Raw genomic sequence first — 24,399 nt, forward strand, 5'->3', positions numbered from 1 at the left:
GAAGAAATTACATTGAGCACGATGTCCATGACCGTTTCAATTGATCATAGATCTAAGGAAACAATTTGTGATCCTTTTTTTATCAGCCATTTATTGAAAACTAAATTTATTAGTTTTTTCTATGATTAGTTATGGGTATAATATGTGCCTTTTCAGATTTAGTCTGTTAAATATTATCAATAGAGCTCTCCATTACTGACATGTGATAGTTTTTGAGGCCATAGTAGTCTGTTTAACGTTGACATATAAAGGGAACATTTGCTCTGATAGTTTATACCTCTGCAAGGAGAAGAGTGATTACGAATGGAGAGGGTTCTGGACAACCTGCGTCTGCTAGATGCCTACCCGAAGACCTTGGAGGACTTTAGAATCAAGACCATCAGTGGCGGAGTGGTGACTGCAGTGAGTTGTATGCTGATGCTGTTTCTGTTCATGCTAGAGCTGCACTTCTACTTCCGAGTGGACCTCATGCCAGAGCTAAGTGTGGATGTGAACAAAGATGCCAGACTTCAAATTAGGTATGGCCACCTTGACAAACAAGTGAACAGAATATATTGATAGCAATACTGAAATGCTATGTATACCGATTTTTAATTGACGAAAATTTCAAATCAATTGATGGTCATGTGTTGCTCGCAGAAAAGTTGATAAAATCGGCGTGTTGTTAAAATCAGTTTCAGACAAGAGTACTCAGCAAAAAAATGGTTCTTCTTTTTTGTATAAAGGCTCGATGTAGGCTTAGCAGCTGTATATGTCAGATGGGTCTGTGTGATTTAGGTTCAATGTGACGTTTCCACGAATGGCGTGTCAGATGTTGACAGTGGATGCAGTAGACGTCAGTGGGGAACAGCACTTCGACATAAACCACGAAATATTCAAAACCAGTCTCGGTATGTCTTTTTACTTTATTTGTCATTCATCAGGCTTTTTTAATTCCATTGAATTATTTCACTTGCGAGAGCAAGTGACTTGTAATCGGGAACTAGACTTTTTTCCCGTAAACAATTTTTCTTACACATCTAAGAAACTGTGAAGTTGCTTATTTAGTGCGCCTAAGCAACTTCTAGACCCCTTCTTACTTGGGCTAGAGGTAACGCGGTTGCCTTTGTACTTTGAGGTCTGGGTATCAGACCCGACCGGACCTTGTTTTCTTTTCAATTATGTGTTTTTGTATACCAGGATTTATTATGCAACCTCGACATTTTTCAGGCCTCTTCCCATTTGGTTCACAGGAAAAGCACGCGCCTTTGGAAGATAAGGTCGTGGGACCGAGTCCCGACCGGACCTAGGCTACTGTGGAAATTATTTTTTTGGGAAATGTTCATCTTGTTTAACCAATTCTAACTATAAGTGAAAGTCGTACTGTAGCTTGTATGTTTACCAACTTCGATTTTGTATAACTAGCTTTTTTTACTTGAATGGGTTCGGTTTATGCTTTTGTGTTTCAAAAAATGGGGCGTAAAAATTATAGCTCAAAATTTTCATGACATCATTTTGTGTTCGGCTCGATTGGCGAATTAAGCCAAGCAGTGTTAGCTTAATTGCCACATTAACGGCAGTGATTGTTGTTCTTTAACGGCAGTGATTGATGGTTTTTCTTGGCATATTTTCATCAAAATGAAGATCATTCGCTACATAGTTGCCTCCGTCTCATTTTCTGCCTGCTAATTTACAACGCTGTCTTTGTGCTGTATCGCCAGTGTTGCGAAGCTCCGCTTCGTCTATGTGTTACTTTTGCAATAGTAAGTGTGTTGCACCGTGCCCTTCACAGTACCCTTCTCCTGGTCGGCCCTGTTAGAAATACTGCAAAAGACAAATTTTGAGCATGATCGCATGTTAATTTTCCTCTCTTTTTACACGTGCGTAGCGTAGTTTAATAGTACGATGCTACTTTTTTCCAACCTACGTCGCAATTAAAAATGTCACTTTCGGTGGCACTTTTGAGTTTGAAGGCTGCATTAGCAGTATATTTACAAGTGCGTTGATATTTGATTACTAATAAGCTAACACAGTTCATGCTTTTTATTTCATCAGTTAAACCGAAAAGAAGATATTTGTTTTATACAACAGTCGATATACTTCACGAGATTTTTGAAATGCATAATTTATATGCAATTTGGTTCAATGCAAAAAGTTGTATGCAAAGTTTTGAGTTTTTGTGCATTTTAAAGCTTCCGAATTTTGCTATTTTTTCGCGCGTGTTTGCGAAGTTGCAGCTTCGCCTCTGTGACGAAATTGGTTTCTTAAATTGGTTGTAATTTTATCAACTCTATTTGTTAAATCTTCATTTTTTCCTTTTCGTTTTCTAAGTTAACAGGTTGCGGCTTATTATATTGGCGCAGTGGCTTCATATTGCGTCGTTTGTTGAGCGAAAAACGTTTTTGTGTGCGTGCGTTTCTTTTGAGGGGGAGGGATTTTTTTTATTAGTTTTTAAGTGTTCTTGGATTTTTCTGCTGGAGGGGTTTCTGCTGAGGTATTTTCGGCTCTGTTAACAGTGGGTAGTTTTTCGTTCGATTTTATTTTTTTTTATCTATTGTCTTGGCCATTTTTTTCAAAACTAGCTTTTTTTCATTTTTATAGATCTAGTTTTTTGTACGTTTTCGATTTTTTTTTCGACTCGGTGGCTTTTTTGTATTGTATCGCAAAAGTTTTAGTGTTCATCGGCTTCTAGAGGAAATCATATCACAAAAGGGTTCGAAAGATGAAGAGTTATAAATTAAAATACGTTCTTAGATCTGTCTGGAAGAGAGAAAGCAAAGGAGCCAGTTCGCCTCAAAAGTACTGCAGCGCCTGATGAAAAGAAAGAGAATGAAGTAGCGGTGCCGGCTTGTGGTAGTTGCTACGGCGCCGAATCTGAGTCTTATAAATGCTGCAATACGTGCGACGATATCAAGAAAGCTTATTTTGCCAAAGGCTGGGCACTGCGAGACTACTCGGGTATTAGCCAGTGTACAAAAGAGAAACCCCAAGTCATTCCAGACGAGGGATGTCGTCTCGCGGGAGTGCTACGTGTCAGCAAAATTAGCGGAAACTTTCACATCACACCTGGTAACTGAATTTCGCTCAAATTAGATCGCACTTTTTAATTCAGTAAATGCTTAGTCTCTTTCAGAGAAATGTTGGTTATTTGTTACTGTTTTCAAAGGAATTTCGAGCAGCGCTATAAAATCATTATGATTCATTCGTAAAATTATGATTTTTTTTGTAAATGGCCGTTTTGATTTACGCAATTTATTTCAGTCTGTGTTATCAAGCCAGTATAATTGAAACCAGTTATAGCGGAAAGTTATTGATTGGAAAAGATCTCTGACAATGTTTTGATATATCTTGTGGTGTGAATTAGGTGCTAGTTACGAGCAGTCACACAGCCATGTGCACGACTTCCAGAAGATAGCGAACAGAGAGTTCAACTCCACTCACATCATCCACTCGCTCTCCTTCGGGGAAGTGTATCCACAGATGCAGAACCCACTAGGTAAGTTCAAGTACTAGTAGTGGCTATTGAAAAAATGCAGATCAAGCACAAATAGTGCTTAACAAACTTGTAAATTAGTTGCTTAAACTATTTTTTGATCAGATAGATGACATAATTTGACATGATCAGATATGACAGATAGATGACATAATTTAGTTTAAGAAAAAACTGGTCGGGCTTTATCATTTTGCTGGCCAAACAATTCTACCGGAAAAAGCATGAAAAATGCAATGCTTTGATTCTCCATACGAGTTAATGACTCAGTAACTAGTATGATTTACTAGCAACCATGCTTGTGTTGTGTAGATGGGACAGAGGAGATCTCTAAAGAGACGAACCTGATGCACACCTATTATGTGAAGCTAGTGCCGACCACCTACATCTCAGTGAATGGCTCCTCCCTCTCCACACACCAGTACTCTGTCACCCGACATCAGTCCCAGATCAACTTCAAGGCACTGGCCAACGGTCTCCCGGGTACATTCTTCCAGTACGAGTTCTCCCCCATCATGGTGCGTCTCAAGGAGACTCCGCGCAGCTTTGGTATGTGAAAGTATCTTGAAAAAAAATCCATTACCCCGCAAGAGTTATTACTGAACGAAGTGATCTTTCACTTATTCAACTCGTGATTTTTTTAAAGAAATATGTCCACACAGTTTCTTGACAAAACTTTCACACATTTATTCACTTATTTTTCTATTTTGTTTGTATGAGTTTTGAAGATTTATTAATGATCTGATACTTAATATATACTAACGGTTTGTCAGATTTTTTCTTTTTCATGGAGTTCAATTTTCGTGGTTTTTTACTTGTTCATATCATGAAAGTTGCGCTTCAGCCAATTCAGTGTTTTATGACTTCGGTCAATTAAGTACAGTAGTTTCAATGCAGGGAAATAAGGACGTCTTTTTCAACCTCATTTAATTCAGGTAATGCTCTATTCTATATGTGCTCTTGATTTAGCTTCCTTTTTTAGTTGTCTATAAAATTTTGTCCAGACTTGATTAAGTGTCAATGAACACAAATGGGTGTTTTGGTCGTTTCTTTTTTTTGTTCGACTTAAATTGTCATGCTCAAGTTTAATCTTTAGCGGTTTGACTTTTGAATTTTTTTTCAGTTCATTTCAATGCCAATCGTAAGGCAAATTACGCTCTCTACTTAAGAAAGCGGAAACGGCGCAAAAATGTGATGGGCTTTTAGGTTTGAAAGTGAATTTCAATTCTCAGGTTTCTACTGGTAAAAAACACCTAGTTTTCTGTAATCGATTTAGTTTTATCAAAAAACTGTATCATGAAAGGTTCTTGGAATTGGAAGAGCTTAAACGTGATGTATTTTCTTCGGAGTTGTAAGTTGAAAAATAATGAAAAAAGTCAATCCGTTTTTTTTTCGGTTTCTTCGATTTCTCAGAATTTAGTGCTCAATAAAAATAGCTCAATATTGGTATTTTTGTACTGCCCATGTGTTTTTTCTGCGAGTTGTGAATGGTGTATGGAAGACAGCAAGAGCACTTGGTGCAATCGACTTGATATTAGAACTGAAATTTGTTCGTCGGAGTGTAGGATCTCCTAAGGGGCGGGCTATTTTTTCATAGCTTATTTATCTTTTTTTTTAGCGTTTTCTTGCAATTTCAAAGCTCCCTTTAGCCATTTTCTGCTTGTGTTTGTGAAATGCAGCTTTGTCTCTTCTGATAAAATGGAATATTCGAGCGAATTTTTACGTGGTGAACTCGTCCGAAGGGCTTGAATTATTAAGAATAAACCGTCTTTTCACTTTTTTGGAAAGAATTACGAGGCCGCAGTTTTTTTGCAGCTTTCGCGATGTTTTTTTTCTGTCATTTACTTTCTTATCGCAAGTAATGCGAAGCTCTGCTTCGCCTGTCTGTAAAATGATTCATTAAACGAAGATATTTTCCATTAAATAGGTCTTGATGATTTTTTTTTTCGTTTTGGTCAAAGAAAGATTTGTTCACGCTGACTTTTCTTCGCGGTTTTTTGTTCTTTTTAAGTTCATTTAATTTCCATTGTTAAAAGGTTTCTTGATGATAAAATGATCGATTTCTGATTTTTTGAAAACATGATCGATTTCTATTGAAAGCATGATTGATTTCTAGTTTTGACAAGAGAAATTAATTTTCATGTTTCCAGCTTTCTCAAATAGGGTTAATTTTATTGAAAGTGTCAGTCATAAATTGTTGTTAAAGTTCAAAGAGCTTTAAGAACATGTATTTTTTTCTTTGAAATTCGAAAGTTGAGGTTTTTCGAAAAACAAGTATATTTTCTGTTTAGTTTCTTTGACTTTTTTCCAACTGTCTGTTGCTTTGGTTTTTTTTTCAGCAGAAAAGTCTCTAAATAACAATTAATAACTAAATAAGTGTATTCCATAAATGTTAATAGAGTTATGAATGCACTTAAGTATATATGCACTTTGTCTTCAATTCAAAATCATCTGTTAAGAGTTAAAAAGCGAGATTGACTTTTAGTTTCGACCGTGGATTTAATTTTACCAGCAGAATAAAAACGTTATTTATTGACCTATCCAGTTTTCTTAGCTTGAGTTAATTGTATGCAATAGGTGTCAATCGTAAAGTGTCATGAATTGTTGTTGAAATTCAAACAGTTATAACCTGATGTATTCGTTTCTCTGAATGACCATGTTTGATTGAAACGTACTGATGTTTGTTGTAGGTCATCTACTGACTGCTCTGTGTTCAATTGTGGGAGGAGTATTCACAGTGGCCAGTCTGTTAGACGCATTCATCTTCAACACCAGTCGAGTTGTGTCCAAAAAACTAGAGATTGGAAAGTACGCACAGTAGAGAATCGAAACAAAATTCAGTCACGCTCTCCTAAAATAGAAGCTAGAACAAATACAATCAAATTGAAAATTTGCGATCACGTCATAAACTATTTTTACTCCACTTGGATGATGTTTTCTTTGAAAATGGAGAAAAAAGAACAGAACGAGGCTAAAAACTGCTGCTCATTTGTTGGCGATTGATTGTTATTGAGGTCCTGTGAGAGGTGGATGACGATCGAAGCCACAACGTTGCAAGGAAAAACCTGGGTGCTATAGTATTGCAATTAGTGTCGTTTTGTTTACCTCTGAAGATTTGATTCGATATTATCTGTTATGTTCTCGGTTCATTGGTTGTATGTTTTTGATCGTTGATAGTTTTCGTATCTCCTCTCCTTTCAAATGCAGTCATTATGTTTTTGTTGTACATATTTTAATAGTTTTTTTCATGTCCACAAAATGTAAATGTATTTCAAAGCAATTATGAATTCTTTATTAATGTACCGTTTACAGTTCGATGTTTTGACTTTGGCGGTTATATCGTTTTCGCTCTGGAAAATAAATAATGGTGTCAAATATTGTATTGTTACCCATTTTTCGGCAACTTTTAAAGTCAAGAAGTGCCTAATAGTATAAAATCAGAGTTCGGTATGTTTAGTGTGGTAATCATTAAGTATATGAGCTCTGTTAGCCCGATTTGAATTCCGAACATTTTTTAAGCTGGCAAGATCAGGTAGTACAGGCACTGGAAACAGCTACAATTGCATACCTATACTCATTGATTCGTTTAGAATTAAACGGCGGTTCAAGTTTTGCTTTCTATCGGGCAATTTTTCAACCGTTTCTAACTCTGCTTTCTTCAGATCAAAGAAATGTTGTCTCGAATTTCGCGTAACGTGGTATCTACTGCATGTAGGAGTAGAAATGGTACAGGCTTAGTGTTGAGCAAGAGGCTAGCTTCAGGCGCCATGCCTAAGGACCCAGTGCCCCCCTCAATCATGTATCCTATGGTGGCAGTCTTCTTCGGAGGAGCTGTGTGGTACTACATCAAACTAAACCACCTGGAGGAAGAAATACACGAAAAATACGGAAAAGTATCCGAACATCATTGACTGACCCTCTTTTATATCCCCCTGGATGTTTCAAACTTTGTCCCGACAAAACTTGACTCTCTAACACACATTGCCACGTTAACAGGAAATAAATAGGTGGTACATTATCGAAATGACTGACACGTATGAGCTGAATGTAAGTTTTCTGGCGCGGCTTCAACCAGACTGTAATTGAAATATGAAATAGAACAGTTAACTTTTTATCAAACCTTGGTTTTTGAAGTGTTATTGGTGTAGATAATTGAACTAACTGCCTGTGAAGTTACTCATACCAGGCTTCTGAGATTGATTTTAGCTTAACGGATGAAGTTGAGTGAAAAAAGTCAGCGTACATTTGGGAATAAACCAGAACTAGAAAGGATTATCTCATTTGAAAAAATGATCGAAGACAATTGCCGAACTTTAGAAGCAAAAAAAATTTCTGAATATTGCGTCAATTTTTCTGAAATGCTCCTTCTGGAAAATGGTATCCGCGTCCGACTCTTTTGCTTACCATCCATAAAGTTCGACCACCTGCTGACCCAAAGAATCACCCTTTCGTACTTTTTAGAAATCCATTTTCGGCCGACCGACCCTAAAATTTTTCTAAAAACGCCTTCGGCGCCAATATATACTAACTTTGAGGGGGAGCGCGCGCCGAAAAAACCCAATTTTTTGGTCGAAGTTTTCTAAAAAGTGCCCAAAAACTGCTTTTTTGACCCGTTTTTTCAAAAATTTTCCTGCGGCGCACCAAATTTGGCCAAAACAGCGTCTTTTAGTGCTTTAGGAGAGCTTGGAAAATCAATTTGGTCCAGTGATGACCCTATTAATGTCGATTACAGAATATAATCCTCAAAATTCTATAATTCTTTATGTGTAACTTACACAGTGTAAGCTAAAAGATATTGCAGATAAAAGGATATGCAAAGAATGTTATTTTATGTGTAACTTACACAGTGTAAGCTAAAAGATGAGATTTCAAGTCGTCAGCCAATGAAATATTAGCTACTTTGATCAGCGCTCGGCAATAGCTGTGATTAATAGCGTTCTATTATAGTAATTCTATTAATAGAACAGACGTGTCAATATAGCGCATTATGATAGCCATACGCTATTATAGACTATAATAGAATACTATAATCTGGTCATCACTGATTTGGTCGACCTTAAAAAAAAGGTCGTCAAATTTTTTTTTGATAATTCGCCTCCCCCCTCGAGAAAATCCTACTAGATCCGCCCCTGAATAATGGTGTAAAATAGTGTATTGGATATTCACCACGTGGATACCTAATTTTATAAAATTTTGTGTGGTCACGGAGCTGAAATAAAAAACACTATTTGTTCTAGATTATTTAGTAGTAGTTAATTTAGTGTCTGCCTCATTTAAAGATAATTCGAAGGTTGATAATGCAATGAACTTTAAAGTTCCAACAAATGGTTTATCCCTAGTGTACGTATATCAGCAACTCTTGTTATACAAAACGAGTCAACTTTTGCATGAACTAGTTTCGATTAGTGGTGGAGGATTGATTTCGGTTTTGCGCAAAAACAATTCAGCGAATAGAAACTTAAACGGATTCTGGTTGGTTGAAAAATTTGCGGTCTCTCATCCGATTCCTCAATCATTAAATTAGTCATCCGCTTAGTGCATTGGCAAGACTCGGAACTTGTAGTCAGCGATTGTGTGAATGCTAATTTGTCTTCAACGCTTTAATTCGATTTTTAAAAAAAATTGATAATTTTTTGTTGCGCAGGTTAACGACAATAATGTGCATGAGTACTGCTCGAGTCACTAAAATAGTGGGAATAAATCAATGCTTAACGTATTTAACCCATGCGGTTTCTACAAGCTCTAAGTGATAAATAGTGATATCGAATCAGTCTTGTCACGATTCGGATTCTGACAAAACAAAGTTTTCTCATTTTCAGATATATTTTCGATTACTCAGACTCAAATTTAGCACAGAGCGGATGATAATAAGACTACACCTAGAGGATTATTTTTCTATTTTATTTTATAATCATTTTTAGGAAGCATGTTATGATAAAAAAAACTTAAAAATTTCTTTGCTTTCTTGATTCTGCAATGCAACTTAACTGTCTATTTTACTTGCACATCGTCCTGCGGCTCTTGTTACGCTAGCTGACGTTATTAATTGGTTGTCGATGAAATAAGTGATTTGTAATTTTTTGGTTGTAATTAACTGTATTTATTAAAGACTTGAAAAAAAATTGTAAAAAAAATATTTGCGCTCTTAAAGCTTGTTCACGATCATATCTTTATGGCGGTTGGACTCAAAAATTTTGTGGATGATACGTATTTAACTTCAAAATTGGATTTAAATTATATGATTGAAATATGCGAGTTTAAAAAACGTCAATTACTTATTGTTCCGACCATTGAAAATGGGGAGGAACTTTGTATTCGGGTGTTTTAGTTTTTTCAACTTTTTGTTTTCCGCGCAAAATCAGTTACCACAATTAATCATCGGACAGGGTTGAGTGATATATCATATTAAACTCTTTTTAGTCGTGATTCGAACGACATTAAAACATTTCAAAAGTTTTCACTGTGTCGAGAAAAACTGGTTTGAAATTTTTGCTCTAAGTTCGAGCTAATTAGTAAGGTAGTTGGTACTTGCACTAGCTTATTTAAGCTTTATTGAAGAGGAGAAAACTTAGTTTTACTCAAGTAAAGGTAGTTTTTGGAGTTTATTAGCGCAATTTTGTGAATCAAAAGCGTGAAATTTCAAAAAAAAATTCCGCAAAAAAAAATTTCCGCATTATTTTTTTTCCTTTTTTTTTAATCATTTTTCTTCAAACTGTTTTCTAAGTGACCTTTTTCACTATGACTCTCAAATATGCCTAAATTCTATTATTTTGTTCACATTTTTTTATCACAACATTCAGAAAAAACGACAACAATTGAAGAAAACATTTTTGTATTTTTTAAGAGTGTGGTCGGAACATTCTGTGCTAATTGCACAGTAACCGGCTATACTTGTCCGAAAATGGATTTTAAATTTTGGGTTCCCGGAGGAATAAAAAACTATTCATCCAGTTCTCGCAAACTGGGTTGGTTTAATGGAAAAGGTGTCAATCAAAAAGGGTTCTTGTAATTGAAAGAGCGTTAGCAAGATGATTTTTTGAAATACATCAGGTTAACGCTATTTCAGCCTTTTTTATGATTGACGTTTTTTCCACCAAACTTACTAAGTTTAAAAACACTGGATCAATTCGCAATTTTTTTTCCGCTAGAAAACCTAAAAATAACAAGGATGTAGGTTGTTGTGCAAGTTGCACAGAATGTTCCGAACATATTCGTAAAAACTACAAAAAAAGTTCTTCAAATTATTAAATTCTAGATTAGTGTCTTTTTTTCGTACGTGGTGTGATATTTAAACTATATAGAAGCGTAAAAAGTTTAGGCATACGCGAAAACAGTTGTCTTCAAAAAATAAACAAAAAAAATGAAAAAATTTTCAAAACAAAATTGTTTTTTTTTATGTAACAAGATTTTCAATTAAAATTTTCGTGGAAAATCAATTGTTTTTTAACCTTGAACGACCGATTTAACAAGTTATCATCACTTTATTTGGTCGAGTTTAGACGAAAAACCAAACGTTTCAAATCGATTTTTCTCCACACTTTTTTTGGAAATTTTGTAATGTGTTTCGAATGACGACTGAACGGACTTTAATATGATATATCACTCAACCCAGTCCTATAAGTATTTGTGGTACCTGAATTCTCGTGAAAAACAAAAAAATGCCGAATACAAAGTTCCTCCCCATGTATTGAAGAAAGTCAGTCCAGTTCTTTTGCTTCATTTTCTCTTTCGTAAATGGAGAGCTTAATTCGCAGTATTGTTTTAGTGTTGACTAAGCGTTAAAACTTGCATCATTTTTTTGGTTTCCCGGAGTTCTTAGAGTTTTTCCAACTTTCTGTTGGCTATGTTTAAAAAGTTGGCTATCATAAAAAAATTTACAATTCCAAGAGCCTTGAAATGAATTATTTTTTCGATTTAACTCGAAAGCTGAAATTTGAAAGAATCTGTTTTTGATTTTGGTTTACTGAGTTCATTAACGTTTCGCCAACTGACTATTGGTTTTGTATTCAAATCAACTGTCAAGGTTTCATTTTTCCGTTATTTGTTATTTTTGTCTTGCATATTCGAAGCGCAGCGTTGATTGTATTTTTTGCCATTGGTATTTGTATAATTTTTCAGATGTTGTTATTTCGATTTGAAGCAGATGCACTATTCGTAAAAGATTGATAGACTCAACTTGAGTTGAGAGATGTTGTTTGACGGTCCAGGTCGTATCATGTTGAGGAGAACATGTATGTACTGCAGTGGTTGCCTTCGCAGAGTCGGATCTGCAAAGCTGTCTTATTCATTGACTGATGTTGCCCCTGTAAAATCTAGGCTTAATAATATTAGCCGGGTGCTTGATGCCACTGGAACGGGGAATACAAATACAACGACGAGATGTTTGAGTAAACTTGCGTATCAGGAGGATGAGCTGTACGAGAAGAGTCACATCACGTTCCTCCACAAGCCAAACGCACAGGGTAGACCCTCCCCCTCCACTCTGGTGACCTCCTTCTCACACAAGGGCTTCACACTCAATCTCGACAGCCAGGTGACCACATATTATAACCAACTATTCCAACCTCACTCATTTGCTGTTTTCTGTGTCCCTGTTGAAATGGATTTTTTAAAATCATTTTTGTATTGTGGCTTGTTTTGCACAAATCTGAAAACGATAGAATGAAAAATTTGGACCTACCGGCAAAACAAAACACTTACAGAAAGACTTACGTCATGATCTGTACTTTGTGATAAGCTAAGCGCTCGCATGTTGGTCTTTTCCCTTGTGGATAACTCGTCTTGACTTAACTGGAGTATCAAAAATTGAATCTCGTGAGTTCCGTTTGAGTTCCATATCAACAGCACGTTACAGCCGTTTCGAAATCAGAGTATTTAAAATCTTTTGGCATATTTTTCAGTTTACTAGAGATTATAATTCTCGTGTGTTGTGATGTAGGTGTTGGGTCCTATGATTCTTCTGCCCCAGTCAATTCTTCACTGGCGGGTGTCAGACCCCACCCACATCACCCCAGCCTCCCTCCGGATATTCACTTTGCTGCATCCTAAGCCAGACATCTTAGTGTTGGGAACTGGAGACCACATTGTGCCACTCCGTCAAGACTGCAGAGAGTTACTGAAGAATGCAAACATCTCAGTTGAGGTGAGTGGGCCTTGAAAGATTGAAAATCCTGATATTTAATGCTAGCAGATAGAACAAAATTGAATATAACTTTAAAAGCACAGCTGCACTGCGATTGTGTACAGGGGCGGATCTAGGATTTTCTACATTTTGTCGACTTTTTTAGATCGACAAAACTAATTTTCCGAGATTACTAATTACTAAAATTTTTTGGTAGTTTTTGCGTTTTTCGGCGCGCGCTTCCCTTCGAAAAACAGTATATATTGGCGCTGAAGACGGCTTCATAAAAATTATAAGGTTGGTCGGCCGCCCTCCCCCATAATCCATTCCTGATTGTGCACCAAGTTTGCTAACTTTTCAGAGCTTTGACGTTAGTCTCTCGTCTCTATATAAACGTTTTAAAGATATGTGTCACCCGTTCAACTCCTTGGCTTGCCATGTGTTTGGCTTGCTATGCTCTAAAAAATGTTGTGGTAACCATTTAGTTTGTATATTAGGTACAGAGAACTGAGACTGCTCTGGCGACATATAATTTCTTGGCTGTTGAAGAGAGAATTACAGTGGCGGCATTCTGTCTTGTTTCAAATACCCTAGCTACCACTCACACTATGAGCACAGAGAGCTACGATGACTACAATGAGGATTTCAATGTAGATACGGGAGCAGCAGATGTTACAAAAACAGAGAAAGAGATTTCCGAAAAGATTGACCAGCAAACATGCAGCTTAGAGGGGCAAAAGACCGCAGAAGAAATTGTTGCGACTCACTTAAAGACAGATACAAAGGAAGGGCAATCATATATTGAAGGGGAAAATACCAGTACCAAGAGAGCTAAGATACAGATCCAGGCCGACGCCAAGGATAAAACTAATTACGGACAGGATACGTGATAAAAATGGGGACTGCGAACATTTTTTGATTGAAGCAATTATATCGTTGATTAATTAATTGAAATTAAAGAGCGCGTGTAGTAATAAATCTGGCGTCGAGCCGGACTTATAAAAGAGTTGACATTGAGAAAATATTTTGAATCAATCTGAAAGATGAATTGATTTTTTTTCAGACCGTTGATTGAAATTGTATTGAAGTGATTGTTTGCTAGACGAAAGTGCCTAATTGCATTGATATTCGAGTAAATTTTTAATTCGAGTGTGAAACAAATGGGCAGACGATCAGGTGGAGGAGGAGGGGGAAGGAGACCAATGTTTGGGGGTGGAGCACCCTCCAAGCCAGCTTCCACATTACCTGCTGGTAAAATTCTTGTCTTCATAAATTATATGGAAGGTAGTTCTCTTTTCCTTGCACATGTTGACAAAAATTAGTTTTTTTGTCTTCGAGTAATAAATATAGTTTTAATACAGATAATTTGTATTTTATTTGTAGCTCGCCCAGCCAGCACTGCTGTGAATCCAACCCAGAACAAGACAGGAGGAGCTGTACAAGAGTCGAGGCAAGGGGGCGGCTTCTTCAGCAACATGCAAACAGTGCAAGGCCACCCATGGTTTAATCTAAACCGCGAACATATTAACTAATCGGAAGTGACTGTATCGATACGAGGGCGATTTGAACTAAATAATGGAAAAAAGGTTTAAATAATGGAAGAAACACATTAATGACTGATTGTCTTTATTGATAGATATCAATCTGTTGATTTGACCGACTACCAATGGGACGTCTATAAATGAACTATAACACTTGACCTGTTGTCCACGAAATAGACATATTAGAATATATTATTAAAATTCTGTCATCTCTAGGTAGTGTCTCTTTATAGGCATAAAATTACAAGTTGTGGTTTCTGTGATTTGCAGAGGATCTATCAAAATTTATCGAGCTTCTCTCATGGTAGTTGAGTAATGGCTTTTCAGATAACCTTTTGGTCTCTTGTTCTGTGTTGCGCGATTGAGAATGAGTGTGATCAATGAGAGTGAGTTTGCAAATCTGAAAGTCACAAAGAACTGTAGGACTAACCCAGAATGGCTGCGATACCCGTGCAAGCAACAGATGGACGACTATATCGTCTGTAAGAACTACTGCTTTTTTCTGGAAGTTGGACGCATAAATTGATTTTCTTGACCTTTTCACAACATAAAGAGACTCAGCATTATTTTACCGAGTACGGCTCGTCAAAAACTACCCTTTTTCTGGCTGTGATGGTTATTGATGGTAACTGTGACTTCGTGACCAATAAAAGTAGTAACAGTTCTAGTCCCCTTTGACAAGATTTGATGGTATTGTTCGAAATTTGCTTTTCAAATTAAACCTCAAGTTGTTGAAACCGTAAATATTTCAGTTGTTTTAAGTCTCTGATACATTCATTCAAGATTTATTGAAGAGACGCTGGGTTGTTCAGGTGTGGGTGAAAGTAACCTGGAGGGTCTGGTCCATTGCAAACAGCTGGCCAAGATACATAAGGAGTGCAAAGAAAAACACAACATACAACGCAATGCTCAAATCAGATAATCTCGACCAACATAGCAACAGCTCAGTTATGAAAAACAAGGAGATAAACTGGTCTTAAACTAAAGTTTATATAATTTAGACAAATTCGTTTTTAATAAAAGCTAATTGCAATTTATGATTTTAAGTGGTTGCTACGAATAAGATGTTAGTGAGCGTTAGTGTTATAGTACGACTATGCTGTTTTTCTAACCTAAGTCGCAAATATTGGTGCCACTTTTGGTTGTACCTTTACGACTTTTTGATAGCATGTGCTTTAACATTCGAATAGTAACAATTTAACACAGTCAATGCATTTCTAATTCATCAAATGAACCGAAAAAGGCTATTTGTTTCAAACAACATCACAATCATGAAAACTCGATTTCAGAATTTTCTTGCTCGAATTATCTCGCAATTTTTTTTAAAATGCATAATTTTTTCATAATGATGTGGCTTTATGCTTTCCAATTTATAAGATGGCAGTTAGTATGGATGCCTTCAGTTTGTTATATTCCAAATTATTACTTGAAAAATTGTGTCTGTTGGTATTTGGGGCCACTTTCTGCATCGCATTGGCAATTTATTACAATATGCAGCTGTTTTATTTGTAGTTAGTGTTTGGCGATTTTTCAGCATTCGCGGCCGAGAGGGCAGAGCTTGAGACTCCAATTCTCGAGTTAGCGGGCTCGAAGCCTAAACGTAGCAAAGTTTTATTGATTCGAGGCTTATTTCTATTTTATTTCAGTTTATAATGCTGCTTTTTTGTGTTCTGGCTAGTGTTTGCAAAGCCAGGTTCGCCTCTGTGTTAAAATATAGGATCGAAACAGTTGATATTCCGTTAATTACGCTTGCGATAAGCAAGCGCTATCAAACTGGAATATAGATTTTTTCGGGTTAACAACTTGCTTAACAAAATCAATTGAATCGTTAGACTTCATTCACGTGCAAATCTAAATTCTACCGGTCTACTGTTACTACTGACTTTTCTTTTAAGAAGTAATGTCTGAGGTTTTTGAAGACAAAATATTCCGTTTCAAAAAACTTTTTGGACTATCGTTAGTCTGATTAGGTTTTGTCGGCTTAGTTGCCGCATCACGGAATTTTCTTGTTTTACAAAGTATTTACAGAAAAACATATGATAGATTGGCTTACATCACAATCAAACTGTATTAGCTTTTCAGGCACAAATGGTCTTTCAGAAAAATACTACGCCTGAGCTGGTAAAGGTCCTGTGCTCGAACTTTTTTTTAGAAAAGGCCAGAGCTTTTTATTCAAGAGAGAAATTTTCTGTTTCAAAAAATTGTCAACCTTTTGTGTGTCTGCTTATGCTTGGTCGGTTTAGTTGCCTTGTTACCGAATTTTGCTGGGCGGTAAATAATTTCTATTGTAACTGAATGAGTTTTGATTTGGGTCTGTAATTTGTAAACTTATTAAGTTTGTAATTTTGCTTTTCGCTGGTTTGTAGCGAAATCTGTTTATTTCATCAATTACTTCAGTTTTCTTAAAAATTGAAGTGATTACAAAACTTGTTGCGTTGACAGATGCTTAAAAAGTTGCTCATTAGATATGGGTGGGTAGTTTTCGTGAGAAAAAATTTCATAAAAAGGTTAAAAAATCAAGAATTTGACTTTTCTTAGGGTCATAACTTTTGTGTAAAAAAAATTGGGCGCAAGTGTTTATACAGTGGGGCTTCCCACAACCTGTTCCTCTCACAGAAACTAAGATTCGGGGGGGTAGTTTTCGAGAAAAGTTTCAAAAAAAACAGTCAAAAATTCGACTTTTCCGAGGGTCATAATTTTTTATTAACCGCTTAAAAAGGGCAGCTTTCCACAACCCGTTCTACACATTGAAACCTAAGTCTCAGATTTAGGAGGGTAGTTTTCGAGAAAGTTTCACTTTTCCGGTGGTCATAAAATTTGACTTTTCTGAGGGCCATAAATTTTTGTGCAAAAAATTTGGGCGTCATCGCTTATGCCAACCTGTTCTACCCGTTGAATCCCCTGTTCTATCCGTTGAACCCAAAATCTCAGATTTGTGAGGGTAGCTTTCCAGAAATTGTAAAAAAAACGTTGGCTAAAAATTTCCCTTCACCCCATACTTTTTTTCGAAGGTTGTAGAAATGGGGTAAGGTAAAAGAGACTAGGGCATTATGCATACACACAGGGGAGTGGGCGGACTTTCCATGGGTACCACATTTTCGAAAATCGGTCAACGAATTTTGAAAAAAAAAGAAAAAAATTCCCTAAGCGTCTCAAAAACAACCCAATTCAATAAATTTTCATGATACCTGTTTTAATCAAACAGGTATTTAAAAAAGTATAAAATTTCGTTTTTCTTTCGGCTCAAATGGCGTTAGCTCTAAGATTGTTGGATTCCTTGCAATTTCACGGATTTTGGTCGTGCTGTAAGCAATTTACATTGTAGTTGCAAGTGCAAGTGTTGTTCAATGTAGTATGAGGGAGGGGTGACTTGTTTTGATTAAATAAGCGTTCTTTGGCAACGTACAATTAGTTTGAAAAACGAGTACACACTTCAACTTGCATTTCTCTCAAATTAACCACACGTATTCAAGTTGCTAGTTAGTTTAGTAAAACTAGCAGGCGAATGAACTATTTTTTCAACCAGAGCATCCGTCGGCAAAATATTGCATTCTTTGCGGTAATTTTTGTCTCATTTTCAAATTCTTAATCAAAAAATCGCTCGAGCAGTTAGAAGTTAATCTCGGTACTCGTGCCTAGTTCTCACACTAGTTGGCTCCAATCTATACGAAAGTAGAGCGATGCAACGTCAGAATGCACTCAATAATACTTAGACTTGTAACTCAGATGTATGGTAATTCGAGCTTCAATAAAACTGTTCGGCTTTCGACTTTGACCTCTAATTGCAAAAGTTCAGTTAAGTGTAACTACATTCGTTTTTGACTACATTCTGATTTTTATACTAGAGGCCAGCTAAAACTGGAAATACATGTATAGTAATTGTTGAATTTTTTGTATTAATGCAGAAGGACTAGGGTTATTTCAAAAACAGACCTATAGCAAAGAAAACTAAATACCAAAATAATGACTTCAAAATCTGTTTATTTCATCAATTACTTTTGTTTTCTTTAAAATTGAAGTGATTAAAAGAACATTTTGGGTTGAAAGATGCTTAAAACAATGCTCATTAGATTTGGCTGGGTAGATTTCGAGAGAAGTCGAGAAGTTTCAAAAAACGTAGAAAAATATCGAGAATGACTTTTCTGAGGGTCTAATTTTTGTGTAAAAAAATTGGGCGTAAGCGTTTATGCAGTGGAGCTTCCCACAATCCGTTCTTCACACAGAAACCAAAATCTCAGATTCGGGAGGCTATTTTCGAGAAAATACAAAAAAAATCATAATTTTTGGCTGAGAAATCCCCCGCACACTTTTTGAAGGCTGTAGAAAGTGGGGTCAGTTAAAAAGAGACTAAGGGATTATGCAGAGGCACTGGGCAGTGGGCGGACTTTCCATGGGTACCACTTGTTTGAAAATAGGCAGAACAGTTTTTGAGAAAACTAAATTTTTGAAAAAAAAGTTCCAAAGCGTCTAAAAAAATTTGAAAAAAAAACCCAATCCCATACATTTTCATATTAATTGTTTTAATTATAAAGAAATTAAATTAACCAAGTTGTTTTCAACAGAAAATTGTATAAAAACACGCGTTCATTATGCTTTCGATTTATTTTTGATAAAGCAATGGTACATTTGAAACATTAGTGGAATATTTGAAAAACTAGTGAAAATTTGAAAGCACCTGTGCAATATTTGAAAGACTAGTGCAATATTTTTGGCTAAACAATCAACCAAATCAAACACGAAAAAAATTGTGTGTTAGCGTGAAAACTTTTTCAAATGTATGTTCTGTTAGTTTTTTTTTTCAAATTTGTCTCATATCAGATACGTGACATCTTACACTGCATCTCGAAGTATGTTCTTATCTCGAGACTGCTTTTCTCAATTTTTCCGCAAATTTTCTCAATGCTCATTTCGAGGCCAGACTGTGCATTGTGTGCATTTTAAGCGGATTACGCAACAGGCTCATATCAGATTTGTTGCGGAATCTGCAACATTGCTTCATTTCTTTGATCTTCTTTGCTGTTTTGGATTCCACAAACAAATACCTAAAACACTGTACCGTTCAAAATTGTTACAAGAATAGGCGAATTTGCGGAATCCGCAACCAAAATTGCGAAATTCAGAACAGTTTGTAGAAACCACTAACAAATAATGTGTATAGTTGAATTGAGCTGTTGCGGAATCCGCAACTGTAAGCGGAATCCGCGAACTGTAAATGGAATCCGCAAATTGTAAGTGGAATCCGCAAAATGTAAGTTGAATCCGCATTTTGTTTGTGGATTCCCTTTACATATATGTATGTGTAGTAGCGTTTAAAACTATAGCCTTTAATTACTACGTTGATCAGCTACCAGTTGGAACACCAAGCGTTCGATCTCAATTCCTGTCAAACACCTAACTTCGATCTCAAATCCTGTCGAAGCTACCCAACTTCGATCTCAATTCCTGATAAACATACGCAACTTCGATCTCATCTCAATTCCTGTCAAACATACCCAGCTTAAATCTCACTTCCTACGAAGGTTAACTTCGATCTCAATTCCTGCTATCCATTTCAATTCTTTCATTAAAACTTATCCTGCAGTTCATTTCAAGCCATTCCATTAAAAAAGTTTTAATTTAGCCCTTTTGAAATATTTCCAAAATGCGAAGACAGAAAATAGTTTGATAAGGCAACATTTTCAGGACTATATATTCGTGTTTTTGAACTTAAAATTTCATTCCACTGTAATTCAAATTTTTGTAATTTTTATCTAATGTTAATTTACTCAAATTAGTTAAAATAACCATTTACTCCCTGTGAACAAAATTATTTGAATTCCCGCTCCCAAAAACTGAATCTCAGATTTAAAATCACAAATACTGAATCTCAATTACTGAACCCCAAATACTGACCTAATTCCGCAATATGTCAACACAATGAATTAACCCAATTACCGAATTAACCCATTGAATTTATTTGGTGTTGTGTTTCCAAAACTATGATCCCAAAAACTGCTTCCATATAAAGTACTTAAGTGTGACATCCATCGATTTAGTTTACCAATGTTTTAAGACTTTTTCGTGGATTTCGCGGACATTGGTTAAGTCCTTGCTTTTAAATTCCGGAAGTGCGTATTCAAGTTCAGTAATAAACAAATTTCTGAATTCTTTTACAGTTTGAGGATTCCGCCTATAAATTTTGCGGATTCCACTTACATTTGCGGAATCCACTTACAGTTGCGGAATCCAGAACAACTAGTTATTTTCGCTTGTTGTGGAATCCGCAACAAAACAAATATGCCGACAAAATTTAAGTTACAAGTATATGCACGCGGAGTCCATGTAAATCTTGTAAGTGGAATCCACTTACATTTTGGGGCTCTTTGTCCCTTCCGCCCCCGCCTGCAATTTTTTCTAATTAAAATTACTGTTCACATTATCCGATTGTCGTGAAAATTGACATGCAGACTAATTAGGCCATAGCAAACATGTTTAGTCTTCATAAGCAACCTTGTAAGACCACTCGTTAGACCATGAAATTGCTGCTCGTGTCAGGTGGGGGGGAGGAAAAAGAGCCCATTTTGGAACATGTGTAAGATTGGTCTTTGGAATCCAGGAACATACAGACACAAAATTGTGCGCCTATCCAGTGCACAGTTTAGCCTCGTGAAACTATATATAACTAGGCTGATATATTCCAAAATGCCTTCATGTCTCTAGGAATTTGGTGTAGCTTAGGGTTAAACAGACCCAAATGAAATTTTTGATAATCTATCTATGAACGCGATTGTCAAATAAACATTCTCTGGCAAATCCGGACTTATCTAGGCTTAGTGGCTTTGATAGGCTTCAAAGGAATAGTTGACTCCTCCGACGCTTTCAGTTCACGAGAGGTTCAACGCGTTTTTGACAACCCGTTCCTTAAAAAAACATATCAATAAAGTCAGATGAGTTAATATTTAGGGTGTAACTCATAGAGTAATTTCGGATAGGGTACACCGTCTGCTCGTCACGCTATCTTATTTTCGGCCGGATAGATTCGTGCAACTTCTTAGTCTAATACCGATCCTAATCTTACTCTTATATCTACTAGTCTCAGGGTGTTTAACTAGTCTCTGCTAGGCTCAATAGATCTAGAGTATACTGGCTTATTGCGGCAGCTGAAGTTCTCTCGGAGAGGCAACTAATTTCTAAATTAAATTCAAATCTCTCTGGTGCTGAAATTACAAGTAATTCCAGCACTTACAAATAAGTGAGTTCTTAGTTAGATGGATTATGATTGGTTAATATTAAATATTTACAGTGGTAAAATATCCAATTATAAAATGTAGTTTAGATCAGGTTCCACCCATCCGGGTTTTACAGAGTTTTTTGGAATTATCTTTCTGCAATTTGAAGGATGGATGATGAACGTTGGTATTTGGTGAACATCATTTTCTTGTCCGGTTCCTCTTGGTTAAGGAAGTTCCAGGACGCTGGAATTAAGGACAGGAAATTGTTATGTCGTCATTCGACAACGACTGTGATCCCCAATGAAATCAATCCGATTTCAAAATGGTTTGCTATGACGGGTTTTTCTGTATTATGTAGAGAACTTGTTTTGTGTGCAACCTCGTCTGGGAATGGCGTGAAGATCGTGTGTGGAAGGGATGCCTTGTAACTCGGATCTGTACGTATACTTGAACATCGAGGTGGCCATTGGTCTAGTTCAATGAAGTCCTTTTCTGCGAAGTCAAGTCGTACTCTAAATCCTTTGAGTCGTGATTGTGGACGGCATGTCGGTTGTGTTTAGCCATTCTTTTGTGCGAGTGTGATGGGATCATCTAGTCTTTGGATGTTCGCCTTTATTGTTGTGTATGTATATATATTGCAAAGTATAATTTACATTTTATAAAATTATGTTAGTTCGGTTTTTTAATCATGAATTTAGTTAGTTGTTTTCACAAAAGCGTTTTGTTTTAGTTCGGTTATTTTGAAGAGTTACTCACCCTTGAGTATCTCTTATTAAAAATAGAAGTGTGGTCACAAAGCGTGGATGTAGCGCGGTGGGTTAGGACGGCTATAGAGCATGCTCAGGACGTCCTCTCTGGTGGGTTAGGCCAGGAGTGGGAGTATGATTTCATGCTGTTTCTTTGAGAGGTCCTGTTTTGTGATAACGTTTTATGTTGGTTTTATTTTGGTCTTTCTTATGTTACTTTGGTTGTGTCCTTTTTTCAAAAATCAAATTGTTTTTGATATGGGTTTGTCTTGCGACTTTTTTGTGTTTTATTATTTCTTTCTTCCAAAACTTAAACATCAACGGTTATCTCAAAAAAAGTTCGTTCATTTGCTGTCTCCAAAAACTAACAAGTCTTATTTTTAGAAAATTGTTTGTGAACTGGTGGCAAATTCCTTTCTAACTGCTTTTTAAGTATGATACATGCTTGCAAGCAATATGCAATACAAACGTTTCAAAACATGCTTTTTATATGATGATTGTCGATTTGTTTTTAGATTGACTCAAAAACAAATAATTATATTAGCTTTGTTAGAATAATTTAAGGATTTTTTCAAGTGCAAAGGACCGAAAAAATTTAAACCAATCAATGCACTTTAAATTGTTCAAAACTGAATGGCTCTATCGCCGATTTTTTCCGAACATATGAATACAAAGTTTTGAATTCATGACAAAAATTTCGCGCACTTCGCTTTCCCGCGAGAGGAGTTCTTACAGTTAATTCTGATGACCAAAAAGTACTTGAATTATAATTGGTTCTCTTCATTTTGGTCTGTTAACTCACACAGAGAAAAAAAAGACTGCCTTCTTACTTCTAGGACATCAGAGACGGGCCTCTTCTTTAACATCTGACTAACATATCATACATTGACATTCAATTGAAACTATGGCCACGCTTGCTTCTTCTACAGACAAGAAAGCGGAGACATCATTATCTCTATCTTTAATGAAAGATTACATGAACAGAAGAAGTACAACAGTAAGGACTGGGATTGTGAGTAACCCCCATTTTGACGACAACAGGAAAAGTTCGTTCTTCAAAACTATTAAGATTTTGATATTGAAGAAAATAACTTACTGCGTATCATACTTTGCTCTTTCAGGGTGATTTGCTTCATGGTATTATGCCCTCTCTTTTTATATAATTTAAAAATTGTCATGATGGAGATGCTGTATTTAAAGCTCGAAAGTTGATGTCGGAACAAATTGAATAAACCACATCAATGAAAACAAATTATATCATGGAGCGGTTGTCACCAATTGAAATTACCTTAAAAAATACGCAGATGAGCTTAAGTTGGTGGCTTCAACCAAAAATTGTACTGTGTCGGAGTTATGCTATGATCCAAAAGACAGCAAAAAAGATGCTTAGTTCCGTAAAAAGATGCTAATTACCGAAAAAAATTCAGATAATATACATTCCTTACAGAAGTGTGTCTTTTGAAACGTAAGTAATGCTTATGAAAATGGTCGTCAGCAAATAAATCAACCGGCAGTGAATGCTAATCCGTTCAAAAGAAACTACTTGAATATGATTAACCAAGCAAAATTTGAGCGCTACTTTGCAAACCTTTCTCCGGAGTTGAAAAAAAAGACTAATTCTGGATGGAAACAAGAGCCAAAGCGGGTCTGAAAACAAAAACAACTAAATCAGACTGGTAAACATTACTGGCTTTAATAACTTTTCTGTTCAAAAAATGTATGGTGTTTTGACCTTATTTATGAACCCTAAATCAATATAAATTTGATTAGATTTTTAGTTCAAAAAGTTATCATCTTGGCCGTAAAGGATGATGTACTGATTATGTCGTCGTGAAATCATGCAAGCAACATTGCCTCATCAAATAGCAACGAAACTTACCATTAAATTTTCTCTCAATCTTTTCATCTTTTCACAAAAATTCATTATTTTCTTTTATTTTCTCTTCAAAAAATATTTTCTCTTCATCAATTTTGGATTTTTTTTGTTTTTTTGAGTGCGTAGACTAAAACTTTAACCTGCTAAAACCTCTGACATACTAAGTAAAAATTAATCAGCATGATGATATTTGCAGCTAAATTCTGAGAAAATGTCTTGCAAAAATAAAAATTATTAAAAAGCCTGATACAATTTTTGATTTTTTTATTAGTTTTGAAAAAATAAGACAGTGCCTTGTAAAGCATAAGGATATTATGTATTTTGGAATGATGATTTTTTCCACTGATCTTCCTAATGCAGTAAAAACTATAATGATAGTGAAATTTGATCCGAAGTAATACAGTTTTCCTCTTAACTCGGAAACAAGATATTATC

General features: G+C 35.9%; 3 protein-coding genes across 4 annotated transcripts in view; all 3 read left to right on the forward strand.

Moving 5' to 3' along the window:
- Positions 1 to 24,399, forward strand: part of LOC134846964 (elongation factor Tu, mitochondrial-like) — a 448,088-nt gene that overhangs the window by 220,423 nt on the left and 203,266 nt on the right. The gene's annotated exons all lie outside the window — the stretch shown is intronic.
- LOC134846986 (endoplasmic reticulum-Golgi intermediate compartment protein 3-like) lies at positions 136 to 6,832 on the forward strand. Its single transcript, XM_063864463.1, has 6 exons — positions 136 to 518; positions 778 to 890; positions 2,734 to 3,048; positions 3,344 to 3,475; positions 3,782 to 4,018; positions 6,160 to 6,832. The coding sequence occupies exons 1-6, from the start codon at positions 304 to 306 to the stop codon at positions 6,288 to 6,290; spliced, it is 1,143 nt and encodes a 380-aa protein (XP_063720533.1). The 5' UTR covers positions 136 to 303; the 3' UTR covers positions 6,291 to 6,832.
- On the forward strand, positions 11,592 to 13,552 carry LOC134847048 (uncharacterized). Its single transcript, XM_063864524.1, has 3 exons — positions 11,592 to 12,002; positions 12,408 to 12,611; positions 13,088 to 13,552. Exons 1-3 carry the CDS (start codon positions 11,658 to 11,660, stop codon positions 13,478 to 13,480), a joined length of 942 nt encoding a protein of 313 aa, XP_063720594.1. The 5' UTR covers positions 11,592 to 11,657; the 3' UTR covers positions 13,481 to 13,552.

Source organism: Symsagittifera roscoffensis, chromosome 1 (genome assembly GCF_963678635.1).
Source record: "Symsagittifera roscoffensis chromosome 1, txSymRosc1.1, whole genome shotgun sequence".
NCBI lineage: Eukaryota > Metazoa > Xenacoelomorpha > Acoela > Convolutidae > Symsagittifera > Symsagittifera roscoffensis.

Excerpts from the sequence above, each read along its gene's own strand:
- LOC134846986 (XM_063864463.1), top strand. The coding sequence starts at position 304 with ATGGAGAGGGTTCTGGACAACCTGCGTCTGCTAGATGCCTACCCGAAG. Across the intron at positions 891-2,733 it reads AATATTCAAAACCAGTCTCG|ATCTGTCTGGAAGAGAGAAA; the intron begins GTATGTCTTTTT and ends ATACGTTCTTAG. Across the intron at positions 4,019-6,159 it reads GGAGACTCCGCGCAGCTTTG|GTCATCTACTGACTGCTCTG; the intron begins GTATGTGAAAGT and ends TGTTTGTTGTAG.
- LOC134847048 (XM_063864524.1), top strand. The coding sequence starts at position 11,658 with ATGTTGTTTGACGGTCCAGGTCGTATCATGTTGAGGAGAACATGTATG. Across the intron at positions 12,003-12,407 it reads CACTCAATCTCGACAGCCAG|GTGTTGGGTCCTATGATTCT; the intron begins GTGACCACATAT and ends GTTGTGATGTAG. Across the intron at positions 12,612-13,087 it reads ATGCAAACATCTCAGTTGAG|GTACAGAGAACTGAGACTGC; the intron begins GTGAGTGGGCCT and ends TTTGTATATTAG.